Source organism: Mchenga conophoros, linkage group LG16, assembly GCF_057382185.1.
Source record: "Mchenga conophoros isolate Kocher_MC1m ecotype Shallow Benthic linkage group LG16, M_conophoros_male_GT1.1, whole genome shotgun sequence".
Taxonomy (NCBI): domain Eukaryota; kingdom Metazoa; phylum Chordata; class Actinopteri; order Cichliformes; family Cichlidae; genus Mchenga; species Mchenga conophoros.
Genome location: NC_140541.1, coordinates 1,966,614 through 1,982,765, shown reverse-complemented (window position 1 = coordinate 1,982,765; position 16,152 = coordinate 1,966,614). Strand labels below are relative to the sequence as shown.

At 44.1% G+C, this 16,152-nt stretch overlaps 1 protein-coding gene across 3 annotated transcripts in view; it reads left to right on the top strand.

The window, feature by feature from the left end:
- The window catches only part of raph1a (Ras association (RalGDS/AF-6) and pleckstrin homology domains 1a), a 78,943-nt gene extending 65,241 nt beyond the window's left edge, over window positions 1-13,702 (top strand). For all 3 annotated transcript variants that reach the window (XM_085250480.1, XM_085250481.1, XM_085250479.1), the window contains 8 exons: window positions 1,916-2,037; window positions 2,515-2,580; window positions 2,728-2,871; window positions 2,948-3,058; window positions 3,169-3,267; window positions 3,912-4,032; window positions 5,509-5,639; window positions 7,679-13,702. In XM_085250480.1, the coding sequence (XP_085106606.1) occupies window positions 1,916-2,037; window positions 2,515-2,580; window positions 2,728-2,871; window positions 2,948-3,058; window positions 3,169-3,267; window positions 3,912-4,032; window positions 5,509-5,639; window positions 7,679-10,039 (3,155 nt within the window). In that variant the 3' untranslated portion in view covers window positions 10,040-13,702. The remainder of the gene's footprint in view (window positions 1-1,915; window positions 2,038-2,514; window positions 2,581-2,727; window positions 2,872-2,947; window positions 3,059-3,168; window positions 3,268-3,911; window positions 4,033-5,508; window positions 5,640-7,678) is intronic.
- Window positions 13,703-16,152: the final 2,450 nt, after the last annotated feature.

Genomic DNA, 16,152 nt, shown 5'->3' with positions numbered 1-16,152 from the left:
CAGACAGCATCGTCAGAAGGAAAGTTGATAAAATAAATTACAAATTTTGTATTGTTCGATACATATGCGTACCGAACCGAAAGCACTGTATCGAACGGTTCAATATCCATACGAGTATCGTTGCACCCCTAATATACATATATACATATATATCTATATATCTCACAGATGGAAAATGCAGTATGAAAGTACAGCTGGTGGCTGCAGTGGACACTTAGATGACCTCATCCCTAAACACCAGCTGTTGTGATCCACAATCAGAGCCTGAGTCATACTTTTTTAAACTGTTCCCATATTTACACATGGACACTACGTGACGTGTCTTCTTTTTGACGTCCCACGCTGCTGCACCTACTTCCAGTCATACAGTCTTTGTCTCCAAAAGTTGGTTCTGTTCATCTGGACGTAGCGTTTTGTGGGAGAAACGTTTCGTCATCATCAGGTGACGTCTTCAGTCTCAGCTGACTGCAGGTTTCAATCTTATAAACAGTAGATTTGCACAATGACTGAAACCAGCCCACTGAAGGAACAATGGGCTGGGAGGTCAGTTCCTTAATCTTAATTATGCAAATTCTCACGACCATTGATCAAAACCCGCTGATCAAAGACCATTGATCAATGGCCATGAGTCCCATTCACAGAGAGTTGGGGAATGGCTGCAATCATACAGTCTTTGGGAAAACATGTTGCAGGTGAAATTCTAGGCTCAGGCACTTATTTTGGGACAAAAATATGGAGCGTTAAATCCGTGTTTTGATCAGATATGGCTGATGAGCAGTGGTTGACAGATATTACTGTTCGGTCCCCCGTCACTGTCACATCTGGTTTAGCATCACTGTAGCTCCGTGTTCAATGTGAGCTCTTAGAAACTGAACCTGGTTTTATGGGTCATCAATCAACAAGAGGATTCTTTTTAAAATGCTCTTACCTGTTGTTAGATGAGTGTAACGTGTTCGTGTTCACCGTGTGAAGCAGACTGGGATTTGTGATCTGGTGCTACCAGACTTTAACCAAACGAGTGAAGCTCAGTTCTGCTGTTTAGCTTAGATTTGTAATTGTGTTCAGTGATGTTTCGCCATCAGTGACAGCACAGATATTCAGCTGCAAACACACACACTTCCTTTGGGGGTTGAACTGCGTGTATGTAGCACACACTGTACTACAAGCTTCCACTCAGTTTAACACACACACACACACACAGTCTGTTTGTAGGTCCAGTGCAGTGATGCGTGTGATCTAACCTACATCTTCAGGGCTTCTGCTGAATTGCGGTCAGCAGTGTTATGAAAGAGAGCGGGACGTCAAAGTGTGTTTGATCACATCCAGCTGAATCTAAAGCTTCCTCGTTTACACAAATCCACACGTCTCTCAAAGCTCTGCTTACAAACACAATCTGGGTTAGATTTAAATCCAGCTGTACTAATTAATCAAGTAAGTGATGCTTTCCACGTCTATTTCCACCCACCACCCCCCTCACATTCCCACACCGCCACCAGCACCCTGCTGGGCACCCTTTAGCAATAAATTGACTTCCTGTTTCAGACCTGAAGCTGATGTCGCTGTGCACAGCAGGAATGATCTAATGAGGATTCTTCTGCTGATTGAAGGAAAGCTGACGTGTATCAACAAACACGCCTCTTTAATCACATGTTAGTATTCATAAACTGGTCAAAAAACTCCCATCAAAACATTTTTGGGTTGTTATTGTAGGAAAATTAAAGTCTCCTGTTTTGAGATTTTAAACGTGGACGTACGGAAAGCTGAAACGTGTCAGGGCGGCGGGGACATTTCCAGATCTTTAGCTCGTGTGAAACACTTTGTGCTTATCGTTTGCTTCATGACAAAATCTTTGAAAGTGTTAGTGGTGGACTAGCAATGATTTTAATGCTGCGGTCTGGACTTTGACTGTATGCAGAGCGGATCTTTGAGGATCACGAGAACCTCGTGGAGAACCTGCTGAACTGGACCAGAGACAGCCAGAACCGCCTGATGTTCACTGAGCGCATAGAGAAGTATGCTCTGTTCAAAAACCCCCAGGTGAGACATATGCACATGTAAAGCACCCTGCAATTATGACCCAATGTTCAAAAGTTCAGGAATCGGCTGATAAGAATCAAACGCCGTCGCAGAGACACGCGTGACAAGCCGCCTTGTCACGCGTGTCTCTTCTTGGAAAGCTGGGTGTCAGAGGAGGTGCAGAAGCTTCCAGGCAAATCTTGTAAAAGGTAACAGGTGATGAGCAAGGTGGAGAAGTGGCATGTTGTCCCTCACAGCGCCGCAGGACACCGCTCTCATTCATGGGGCGGATTCTGGCATGTTGCACCAGCTCGGAGTGCTCCTCCACATGCAGCATAGTGCAGGTCACAGCGGGACTTTTTCCTGAACATTAGGGTTGACCTTAAACCAGAAGTTGGACAATAATGAGCCGATTGCTGCGACTTCTCGACTGAACCTTCTCTTGGACTTCCAGCTCCTCACCTACCCCTTCTTTCTCATGCTCACTGTCTACTGCAGAACTACTTGTTGGGGAGGAAGGAGACATGCGAGATGGCCGAGAGGAACAAGGAGGCTCTGTTAGAGGTCGGTCTCTATTTTTATTCTTTTTTTCCTCATCAGATTCCCTTCTGTTGGGTCCTTACATGAAATGCTAAACATGTAGAATGTTTAGCATTTAGCATGATGGTTTTAATTTCAGGCGAAAATAAAAATGGTGTTTTTGTATATCAGGAGTGTTTCGGGGGCAGCTCAGTGTCCGTCCCTGAGATGGAGGGTGTCTTATGGCTGAAGGAGGATGGCAAAAAGTCCTGGAAGAAGCGCTACTTTCTGCTGAGGGCTTCGGGCATCTACTACGTTCCCAAGGGCAAGGCCAAGGTGTGTAATGGAGGCAGCACTTTGTCATACAGTCAGTGTTTGGGTGCAAAGTTGTGAGATACGTGTGTTTGTGCAGGCATCCAGAGACCTGGCGTGTTTCCTCCAGCTGGATCATGTTAATGTCTACCTTGGTCAGGACTACAAGAGCAAGTACAAGGCTCCCACAGACTACTGCATGGTGCTGAAGGTAGGTGGACATGATCTTCCACTGCCATCTAGTGGTGAAAAACTGTAGTGACGCTTGGATGGGTCTAAAACTAATATTATCCAGTGAGTTAATGCAGCGTGTTTTTGTAGCACCCTCAGATCCAGAAGAAGTCACAGTACATCAAATATCTCTGCTGTGACGATGTCAGAACGCTGCAGCAGTGGATCAACAGCATCCGCATCGCTAAGGTAAACGTTTCACAGTCTCCCTGTCGTATCACACGACGGCTCTAATCGGAGATGATTCACTCGTAGTGTATGATGTTGGTGCGGCTCACAGGCTGTGGGACACAGGACCATGCTGGTGCACCATGAAAAACTGGGAAACTATTCTGGATATGATGTATGAAAACAAGTATAAATTGAAGAGTTTGCCCGTGTTTAGGATGCTGTTGTTTATTTAAAAACAAACAACAACAACTCCTGTTTTTATTGTTAAATGATGTGCTCTAATTCTTTTCCATGGTCTAACACCCTGTGCCAGCTAACTTTGCCAAACTTTCAGCGCTCTGATTGCCTGTGTGCTCCTTTTCTCAGCTTAGCTGTTTATAAGAGTGTGTAACCTGAGACTAAAGTCCACAGAGCTGTGACTGTGTGTGTGACAGCCCACAGATGGGATCTAATAAGCACGCCTCATACTGCCTGCTATTACTTTGTCATTTTCACTTATTCACTACTGATTTATGATCGGCGTGCTGTTACTGACACCTCCCCCCCAAGTGTTTATTCCTGCCCACAGCCTGATGCACATGGGGGGAGCACTGTGGGGACGCTGTGTACTTGCTGAAGCTGCCTTTCTTGTGTAAAGTGTCACCTGTGTATGTGTCCATCAGTACGGGAAGCAGCTGTACATCAACTTCCAGGAGGCAATGAGGAGGTCGGAGGCAGCCTATGATTGGTCCTCCCTGTCTTCGTCTTCCATCAAGTCTGGATCCAGCTCCTCCAGCCTTCCAGGTCCGTGTGCCTCCTTTGGTTGAGATCACTGGCTGGTAGGGCGGGGCTATATCATACCGTTCATGGTAATACTGGTGTAATGTTGGGAAACGCTAAGAAAATGAAATATCGTGATAGAATATGGGTAAAACGCACATACACAGTGCCTTTGTTTACATACGCACATGGCGGAGAAAGTGGATCGTTGAATGAAACAGATGAACCTGAACTGGTTTGTAAAAATGCTGCAGCTTCACTGGTGTGGAACTGGTTTAGCTTTCGTCCCTCAGACACACAACAAAGCACTATTTTTGGTAGCGCATGCTAGCGGGCCGTCGTTATTACCGTGTTGTTTGGAAAATACGGCGCACTTAAAATCAATCCTTTGATTTGTCTGAAAGTCGACAGAGCCCCTTATAACCCCGTGTGCCTTATGTATGAACTCTGGTTGTGTTTACTGACCTCGAAACGATTTTATGTGCACGGCGCTCGAAAATCTGTCAGATGTTTCAGTACGACTTTGCAAAGCTACGAAGCCGCACCGCTTGATGGATTGTGGGAGCATTACGGCTATCGTAGGCGGAGCCTCGCGGAGTGATACGTGCTGCGCTTCAACATGATATTACCGTATTGTGTGTGTATAACCTCTTTTTAAGTTTTGTGGATGTTATACATGGTTATGCTGAGGATATGTCGGCCAGTTTCCACTGGAAATGCCTTTTGGTTAAACTGTCAGCGAGGAATTTGCATTTGCACTGTTAAAGTTTATATAACTTTAATGCAAAAAACAGCTGCTTGTTTAAGTGAAAATACACTGATGTTTGTTTGTTTTTTTTGCACTAATAAAGTTGTGGAGTCGTAAAGTATTTTGTCTCGTGTCAGTTATATCGTTATCGCAAATTTTCAAACGTATATCGTGATAAATATTTTTGGTCGTATCGCCCTGCTCTACTGGCTCGTTCATACACAGCAAAATCTCCAGTGTTAAATGAACACTTTTGACAGTGTTATATGTTTAAAAGTAACCTAGCCAGTTTTGCAGATTAACAATGACTAACACTGAGCAGTGCTGATTTTCTAACACTGGAATATTTCTAACATTTTGAGTTATTTTCCAGTGTTAGAAAATCAGCACTGCTCAGTGTTAGTCTTTGTTAATCTTCAAAACTGACTAAGTTACTTTTAAACATACAACACTGTCAAAGGTGTTAATTTAACACTCAACAGTGTTGTATTTAACACTCAGAGGTGTGGACCCATATAGACACTCTCTAGTGTTAATTTAACACTGGAGATTTTGCTGTGCAGTGTGTTGTTATGTATTACATGTGAATGTATATCTCACCTACAGATAAACACATTAGGGCTGAAGGAGCACTCAGAGCCTGATAAACATTGCTGTGGAAAGATCCCTGCAGCTGGATTCTTTCAAACATGAGCTAAAAGACACACTAAAAGCACTGTCATCAGTTTCTCAATGTTTTGTTAACCCTCCAGAATCCCAGTCCAACCACTCGAGCCAGTCAGACAGCGGTGTATCAGAGATGACATCATCGGGCCACACCCGCTCCCAGAGTGTCGTCAGCTCCATTTTCTCTGATGCTTGGAGGAGAGGAACACAAGGAGAGGTGCGGTCATGCTCACAGTGTGTTCCTCCATCATCTGTTTGCTTGTGTTCTGCCTTTGCCCATGTTTCCCCTCTGCTTTCCTACCAGCGATCAAAGATGAAGGGACGTATGCCAGTTCCACTTTGTGCAGGAGGAGGAGGGAGTGGAGGTTAGACAGGAAGTGATGTAACCGGCATGTTAACAGCTTGGCTGCAATCTTTAAAGCACTGGTTTTATTTGAAGTGACACTTGAGCTGCAGTTGTATAAAAATGGACAATCATGACATTGAACAGTTGAGTAGATGTGACAGATGTGACAGATGTTTTCCTCGACTTTAGGCCTACGATGCTTCCTCCAGCATTTCTGTGCATTAGTTTGAAGGCCTTGAAAAGCTGTTAGTGAATCACAGTCTGTGGTAAATCATACGTTCATTAAAACCCAAACTGTACGAGTCTTAAAAAAGCTACAGTAAAAACAAGCAAATGTAGATGTTGCAGATGTGTAGTTAGGATTCAGGACTTTTCGTTGGTCGTCAGAAAGCAAGTAGCTGCGAACACAAAGCTAATCATTCAGAGTGTTTGCAAGTCAAAGATGTTCTTTTTGCTGCTGCGCTGCAGCCAGTGTCATTATATCATGTAATGTAACACAGGCTTGTTGCCATTACTGTACGTGGAGTGGTCACGCTCACGGGCACGATGACCCCAGTCAGGTTAGAGTCAGGACCATCCCGCCAGCTTGTCTCTATGGTAACATGTATATGTTGGTTTCCACCTGTTTTAAACGGCTGCAGCTGACCTGTTGGATTTTCTTCCTAACCTCGTGGTGTGAATGCCCCCTGCAAACATTTAATGAATGACACTGTTTAACTAAAGCTAACCAGACATGTTTGAGCCCGGCTCACGGTGAACATCGTTGAGTTTGATGCCAGATCAGAGGCCAAACAAAGAGTTTGTAAAGAAAGCTGGAACGAACGTGGAACAGCAGCTCAACCACAAACTGCCTAAGACGCGTGTCAGAGGAACCTGACACCTGCCCAGAATATGAAACGTGTTAATAACATTGAACTCTAACGCTAATAATAATGTTGAAATATGCATTGTTTTTCTGTTTTGATGAACAAGTCCTAACTGACTTGGACATGCAGTGATTCAGCAGTGTATTGATTTAATGAGAAGGTTTCCACTGTTCATTGCTAGTATGCTGACAGCCTGCTGCTGGCCTTACGTGCCCCTCTGCGCTAAAACGTTAACATTATAGTAACTTCAGAATCAGAGAAACTTTATGAATCCCAGATGGAAATGGAGCAGCAAATATACAACAAACAACAAGAACTCGTATTAAATTAGTTTAGGAACAAAGTTACGATAGATAAATATTGAGATAAATATATAGAGATATAGGAATATATACATATGAATATAAAAGGACAACTTGTAACATTTTATACGAGATAAAATCAGTTTGGGGGATTTAACAATAAACTATGTTGATACAACTGCAACAAATCAAAAAACTGACTGAAACGCAACAAACAAACAAGGCATGTTTTCAGTTTTATTGATATAGCGTCAAATCACAACAACGAGGTGCTTTATATATAAGACGCTCCAATAATACAGAGACAATCCCAACAAGCAGACAAACCCCTGTGAGCCAGCATTGGGCGACAGTGGCAAGAAAAACTCTTTTTAAAGGAAGAAACCTTTAGCAGGGAGGAAGACAGGAAACAGAGCACTGTGGAGGATGTTAATGATAATTAATGATTAAATACAAACTGGTGTATAAACACATATTTAATAATATTTCTTTGCAAGCTCCTTTGATTAATAACAAACACATTCAGTACCTTTGTATGTAAGGCATGTTAAGACCTCACACGATTGGATTGTAATGACTCTTCAGTGAATGTTTGTGTGTGTTCTCTGCACTCGTTTGATGTTTCGCCTTCTTGTGGATTTTTTCATTTTTAGAGCTTGTGGTCATTTTTTCTTTGTTCCCTCCTTTCTCACCACGTCTTTATCCTGCATCCCACTCCCCGCTCTGATCTCTGTCTCTGCAGATGATGAAGATCGACCCGATCAGTAGACCCATCCCTGTGCAGATACCCAGCCTCTCCCCCCAGCCGCTCCCTCTCTCTCAGACTCCACCATCCCGGACCAGCTTCACTGACAACCTCGTCCCATCTGAGGAGTCCTCCCCGTCACCGCCGTCGCCTCCCGCACTGCCCCCTGTAGCGAGCGTGGCCCATCAGCCGGCTCCTCCCGCCTCATACGTGAAGTACAGCACGCTGGCTCGCCTGCAGAGCCAGAACCAATCCAGAACACAGCAGGTGGGTGCCCCCCCACCCTCGCTTTCCAACTACAACACCCTTCCAGCTGCCTACAGCACCTCCCCTCAGCTACCACCATCTCCTCCCCCTCCTCCTCCACCCACGGCACCAGCGCCGGGCTCAGCCATGGCAGCATTGAAATTTGGCCCTCCAAGCCCATCCGCTCTTCCACCACCACCCCCACTGGAGGAGGAGCTGGCACAGGAGCCCTCCTATCTCCCACCCCCTCCTCCCCCCGAGAGCCCGGATGCCAATGGGTTGCCACCCCCACCACCTCCAGAGCCCATCCCTAGCTCATGCACTCAACTCTCCAACACGGGCCTCCAACAGTTCCTGGCACAGAAGTTTCCCAACATGGTGTATGACTTCAGCCCAGCAGTGCCTGATGATAACTCTCCCCCACCTCCTCCTCCACCTTCCACTGAGCTGTCTCCTCCAACCTCCCTGCAAGGTCTCCGACCTCTGTCACCTAACGCACCACCTCCTGCACCTCCCAAAACCTTCACTGGAGGATTTCCCCCTCTCACTGCTCCCAAACCCTCAGGCCCCTCTTCCCTTCCCATCGCACTCTCACCTGTGTCTCCAACGCAGCCACAAGTTGGACACGGATCATTTAAAAAGCAGCAGAGCTTCTCCACAGGACACTCCCCAAATCAGCCACCTCCCACTCTGCCAAAGCAGCACAGCCTTTCCTCCAAAAATCTTGCCATCTCTCCCTCTTCCACCTCCTCTGCTGTCTCCATTGCAGCTGCTACCTCCTCTTTGGTCAAACAAATTGTCAATCAGTTCCCAGGAAACCCTGCCCCTAACTCCAACATGGAGGGATCCAAGATCGCTGCCCCTCTGTCTCCTCCAGCAGTTAAGGCCAAACCAAAGTGGCAACCTGGCAGTGTCGTGGCTCCACAATCCCCAGAGTTCCCGCCACCTCCTACCGACAGCTCCCTGGGAGAGTTCCCTCCTCCTCCCTCTTCTTCTTCGTCCTCCAAGACAAGTTCGCCCATAAAGAGGTCGCCTTCCTCCTCGTCCACGGGATCCTCCAAACGGGGCCCTCCACCTGCACCTCAGAGAGCCTCCTCTATCCGCTCCAGTTCATCAGGAGAGACCCAGGAGGAGAGGCCCAAGACGGTTGAGAGCCTGGTTAGCAAATTTGGCCAAGCTCCTCAGATGGGCACCTCGTCGAGCTCCTCGTCAGCGACAGGGTCACCTTCTAAAGACTCTTCCTCACTTCCTGCTCCGCTACCCAAACCAGGGAAACTGAATCTGGCGAACCTGCCGCTGGCGCTCCAGGGACTGCAGACCGGGCAGCACCACCAGCCGGCTGACTTTCAGTGTCCTCTGCCCCCACCTCCTCCTTCCCAGCCTCCTCACCTCGATTCATCCCCAGACTACTTCCCACCTCCCCCCAGTGACTCTGAGCTCTTTCCTCCTCCTCCTCCTCCCCACCCATCAGATTTTCACCAACCCCCAAAAGTGGCAGTGGTAAACCCCCAGCCCCAGATGCAGTCACACCAACATCCGGCAACCTCCTCCTTATCCTCGTCATCATGGAAACAAGGGTCACTGAAAAAGGGGGCGGTCCTTCCTCCAACACTGAACCGGCGAATGAGCAACACGGCCCAGTACGATAATACAACTTCAATGCCCCTCTCACCACCACCTCTATCTCAGACCCCACCCCCATCACTGTCTTCTTATTCCTCCTCACCTGTTCCCCCCACCTCCCCCAAATCAGTCGCTCCAGGCTCCCTGGCACTAAAGTCTCACTTCCTGGAAGACCTAAACCGAACCCTTAAGAGGAAGTCTGTGTCTCGCCACGGCTCGCTTACCTCCTCCCACCTCATATCCTCCTCCAAGATGGAGCTTGTGGGCACCATGGACGACATGGCACTCCTCCCCCCTCCTCCACCTGAGCTCCTGCAGCAACAGCAGCAGCAGGGAGTCCGAGGACACTCTCAGACTTTATCTCGCCACCACGCACACTCCCACTCCGCCAAACACGCCAACATCTCAGGCTATGCAACGCTGCGGCGAGGCCCGCCTCCTGCTCCGCCGAAACGGGACCAAAGCACCAAACTGACCAGTGAGTGGTAAGGGAAGGAGGACGCTGTGGGTGGAGCTTAAAGAACTGAACTCAACAATTTGGTGTAATTGTTCCTGAAGAGAAAATAATTAATGTCTCTCTCCTTATCCGTCTCGCTCCATCCTAAACCATCCACCCTCGGACTCTGAGGAAGTAGCAAGTGTCCTACTCTTAATCTCAGACCCTGATTGTTAATATTAACCTCATTACTCTTATCATTAACAATACATGTTTAATCCAATAAGTATGAAATATGTATATATCTGTATACAAGCGAAGCAGAAAAGTCACCTATCGAGCTTTTTTCACAACGTCTGTGCAGCTTAATTGAAACGCAACAAGAGACAAAGACTTTAACGGCAACAGAGACCTTTTGCTGCAAAACAACAGGTACTGCATGGAGCAGTGGCAGTGATGTTACTGATCAAGGAAGGGAGGGGATCATTGAAGGACGGCACAGTGTGTAAATGTGTATTGTGAACTGAGGGGGGGAGGCAGGCGGGGAGCCCTTAGAGGGAGGTTTGCCATTTATTTCCAACTGTTTTTGTGTGTTTTTATATAAGATTATTTAATACTGGAAAGATATTGTTGTTATAGTTATTTTAAGATTTTAAGACGTGTCCAGAGTGAATGAGTTTGACTGGGGATGGGTCTGCCTTCTTCTAAAGATCTGGGCTGCCAAAACTATTATACAGCCAGTTCCTCTGGGTTTATATTTGGGTCATTTCTAAATAAGTCTCTTTTGTTCCACTCTTAACAAACCGCCAAGTAACTAGCAAACTGTTTAGGGTTAGGTTGCATTTTAGCCACATGTTAAACAAGCCGAGTTTGAGAAACGAGAAGATGCTACTTTTGAAATCAAGTCCCTCCATAGAAAGGAGCAGATGTGAGGTTCATGTTACGTAGGTTCACCAGTTCACCAGTGCTGACTCCCAGGGCGTAAAACCAATCGGTTGAATATCTGCTGATTGACATGTTGTATGTCGGGTAGACATTCAACCAGGGATGCTGGGCACAGATTATAAACAAATTAGGACTGAGATTACATCACACGAGTATATTTGCGCCAGTTGTTTTCTCGTCTTCCCTCTGTAGAGGCCATCGGGATAGACCTGGACTTCTTTTCTCTCAGCTGTCTGTACTTAAATGTTATGATGAGTCAGGTTCTCTGAGCTCAGCTTTAGTGCTCCAATATCAAAGACGTCCTTTTAATGACAGACACAATCACCACATTTTTGTTGGTGGGCCTCCCTCAATGTTGTAGAGGTCTTCCTGTTAAAAGGAAGTCATCCCCCCCCGCTGTCACCACTGTCCTCACAGAATATCGTCACACTGTAACGTCTTTGCCCGCACAAGTACAAGGCACTCAGCCACTCGTTTTGGTCCTATTGAATAAAAAGTTCATTCATTAAGTTCATTATGTAAATCCTTGTCATGCTGTGTTTATCAGGTATACTTGTAACTGACAAGTCCTTAGCCGAAGAGCGTTTCACAGTCAGACCTGCCTCTCTTTCATCAAATGTGCTCATGCAGCCAGCTTCAATGGAAATGGGTTAAATGGAAATTATAATGTAGACCAGAGGTCCCCAACCTTTTTTGCTCCACGGACCGGTTTATGCCCGACAATATTTTCGTGGACTGGCCTTTAAGGTGTCGCGGATAAATACAACAAAATAAAACTAGTACCGGTACCGAAAAAAGAAGATTTATTCATAACACACGTGAAAAGACCCAGGAAAACAGAGTTAACGATAAAAACGATAACAAAATAACGCTGAAAACCGATAAAAACCCTGAAAACCATACATTTCACACCTGAGCCTCAACTCTCGCGGCCCGGTACCAAACAACTCACGGACCGGTACCGGTCCGAGGCCCAGGGGTTGGGGACCGCTGATGTAGACTGATGCAGCAATCTCACAGTAAGAAAACCACCCCGCGTGTGACTAATGTTTGAAGTCCTAGCACCAGCTGATGCTAGCCTTCCATGTGTAAGCTGTGTCAGTGTCAGTAATTAGTTTTTTCTGGGTCATGGCTGAGTGAAATTTACATGCTACTTTCCCACTGTGCAAGCTGGGGTCAGGGTGGGGGCGAGATGCAGACAAAGTACATAGAAAAAATCCAAACATGAAATAACCTGGTAAAATATGACAAAGATGCTGCCCAAGCCTAACAGTCCACCAATGAAAGAAGACTGTACGAGTGTGTGTTGTTTTAACTCTTCAGTCACTTTGTTAGTTAGCGAAAGTGTGCGACCACTAAAGTAATCAAACACTAAAGGATATGCTGGGAACAAGTGCCTGAAAAGCAACATGCTAACTGTTAAAAGCATTGTGTTTACATCACGCCCTGACCACCCTAAAGCCTGGACTCGTATGATCTGTGACATACTCACTAGCATCTTTGTGTGACGATGTAGCCAAAAAACACTCATCTCGAGCTTTTATGGGGCAACAACCTGATAGGATGACCGAGAGTAGCACAGCTCTCTGTTGGCCTTAATGTTCCATTGCTGGAACGTGCTTTTGAAAATAACAACAGCTTCTATTAGGACAGGTTCAGGTGCAATTAACTCATAGAACCATGAAATGCACAATTTCACTTTTCTATTTACTTTTGCGCCCCCTGGTGGTGGTTTTTTGTTTTAAAGAATAGATGGGGCTTCAGTCAACTGCAAGTCTTTTGAGCCCTGTTTAAACAGTAACACTGTTCACACTGAGCCCTGATGTTAACCTTTGGAGTTGAAATATCTATCAGATTAAGGTGACAGCTCTGTGAACTGTTCACCTACAAGATTCACTGGTTGCAGGATCCCACCCACATGTACAAACATTTGGGGTTAACGTTTGGTTAAAATAATATTTTGGGGGCTGTGGGAAATGATTGCGGATATTTTTCAGCACTGCCTGACACGAGGAAAGAGCACCCTGTTAAAAAAATACACTTCTCTGGTGCTAAGAGTGTGGATACAACCCATGATACTAGTCAGCTATCGCAGTTAGCCTTTGTAAGTCAGTAGATAAAGTCACACATGAATGACTCTGTTTTTAGCAACATGTCTTCTGGTAGTAGTCAGAGGGTACATGTGGTTAGAGTAGCAGCAGGACGTTTCAGGTCAGTCAAGTCGTTCGTCTCATCCTTCCACTCTTATAGTTACTGAAACTTGCTCTGTCATTTTTGATAAAGTTTTTAAATCCATTTTCTGATCTTTCTTTTCTATTTCATGTGCCGCTTAACCTCACTCTGTCTCTACCTTCCAGTTTTTAATCCTGAATGAAATGATGAAAATCCTCTGCATGACATGTCACCACCACTGCACCAGCACAGATGCCAAAAATATGATATTCCTGCCCTAGTTTGGCAATCATCTCAGCTTTCAGTTGTTTTCCCCCTCCGGTTTGTAATTATGGTGAGAAAATGGTTTAAGTTTGTTTTAACATTTCAACCACCTGTTTTGTGATATTGTTGGGGAGTTTGGAGGGATTCACCTGAGAGAAATACTTCTATAACCCACTGCCCTGCAGGAAAGTACTCACTCGGTGTGTTTCAGCGACACTCGAGATACAGTTTGACGCTGATTGATGTCTTGAAAATGTCTTGCTCAAGGACACCCAGCAGAGCTGTTTGGTGTCACGACTGCTGTTGCATTTAAAATAAAGGAGAAATGATTCAAACGTGTGCACATCTGAACGTTTGTACACAGGTCTGTAAGCCGTGTTAGTGTGTGGATCCATGTTTCTGGCAAGCTAGCAGAACTCCATCATGAGCATGCCTGTTAGAGGGTAAACTGATGCAACGAAATGCACACAGTGCTGTATGCTTACAGTGTGTGATATTACATTTATGCTGCAGTCTTTGTTTATAAAACATCCACAAAATGAGTTGATCAAGTTGATCAGCAAAAAGTGTAGTTTGTCTATAGCAGGGGTGGGCAACTCCAGGCCTCGAGTGCTGGTGTCCTGCAGGGGTTTTTTTTGTTTTTAAACCTTTATTGAAAGAAATTCTCATATACAAAACAAGTCAAGGAAACAGACCAGAATTGTAACAATTTACATTATAAAGATGGTGAAGCAAGTCATAACTTTACTGGGAGAAAATAAAAGTTTCTACGGTAAAATAATAAGGAACATGGACCTTTTGACACAAGCAGGAACATTAGAATAGCAAGTACTTTGTGATTTTACAGCATAGTACAGCAGTCTTTTTATTCATATTTGAAATAAGCTTGAGTGACTTAAAATATTGACAAAAGTAATTCAAGAAGATGGTAAACAGAGGAGAGGCATCTTCCACTTACATGAATGAATAAAATACACAGCACTATTACAAAACTGACAACATCTGAGATTTCAGAGTCCAGGTTGTCCATAAAGTAAAGAACATCCTTAGATGTGAAGGAAGGTGTATTGGAAAATCTGAGTGAAACCCAACAGAGTATTTCAAACCAAAAAGCATCAACATACTGACAAGTGAAAAATAGATGCTCTAATGTTTCTGGATCGGAAGAACAGAAAAGAGTCGGCCTCTAAATTAAACCTTTTATACAGGAGTTCTCCAACTGGATAAATGTCAGATAAGAAGTGTTTCTTTCATTTTAGGCACAGGTGGCTACTTTAGGTAAAAAGAAAATGACTTTTCTTTCAACGTGTTATCGAGGTCATGTCTGACATTGACATTATAGTTACAGAATACTGTTTGCTTACAGGTATTAGAGATTAAATTGTTTGTCCTTTATTGAGGTATTACCTATCGTCAGTGAAGGTGAGCATGTTCTTATTAGTGAAATCTTTCAAGTATTCACGATAAGATTTAACAGTGGTGTGGGTATCGCTTTACAAACATTATAATTATTAAATGAAACGTCTATTTTATATTTATCAATAAATTCTTCATAAGATAGCAAGTTTCTGTTTTTATCAAGCAGATCAACAACAAACACACACCGCTATCATACCAGTCTGATTTAAATAAGGACTCTTATTGATGACTATGACCCTGTTATTCCACAACACAGAATTGCGGGTGAAAATTAGTTTCCCAAAATTCAAAGCTTGCTTATAGAAACTAGACAACTTAAAAGGAATCTTAAACATTTCAAAATCACATCTGAGCATAAAATCTACCCCGAGCTTATTAAAGAGTTTGTTTGGATTATAGCACCACATAGATTGAGGGAAATGCAGTCGTTCATCCATCTGAGCCTGAACGCAGCAATAATGGATTCAAAGTCTAAAGCTTTCAAGCCCCTGTTTTCATAGTCTTTAACTAATTGTGATTTGCGTATATAATGTGTTTTATTTTTCCAGATAAAGCTGAATATAATGGAATTGGTTGCTTTGAGAATGAAAGGATTTTATTAATTGCAATAGAGACCATATTTACATTCTTTAGAAATAAGGCCGTGTCATCAGCAAATTTTAAATTCTTTATCAAGAATGTTTATTCCTTCCAGATCTGAAGAGAGTTTGATATAAATGGCATTTCGGCTGCAACAATAAACAATAACGGGCTAATAGGGCATTACTATTAGCCACGATTCATTTTAAAACTATTAGAAAACCCTTGATCGAGTGCAATACTACTTGTTATATCTTTGCACAACATTTTCACTACACTAACAAATCTGGGACCAAAACCCACAGACTCCAGAGCTTTAAACAAAAAATTATGCTCCAAAGAATCAAAAGCTTTAAAGAAATCAGGAAATAAGGCTATCATGAGGAATTAAATAATTGTAATCCAACATATCTAATACTAAACGGGTATGATGGTGGATATGACGTCCTTTTATAAAGGCTGACTGTGTCTCGTCTATTATTTGAGTTATTCCTGTTTTTAATCTGTTGGCATAAACATGAGCTAACTTGCATAAACTAGTCCTTGTTTGGTTTAGGAAGTAAAGAAATTATTCCTCGTTTCATAGTTGGAGAAAGCATGTGATCATTTATACATTCATTAAATACCTCTAGTAATCTTTAATGTCACAATGTCTGTAAAATTCAATTGAGATTCTGTCGGGACCTGGTGATTTACCACTCGCCATTTGGGAAACAGCAGCATCCAATTCAGCCAAAGTGATTTCAGACTCATTGAGAATTTTAAAGTACGTATCAATTTGAGGATT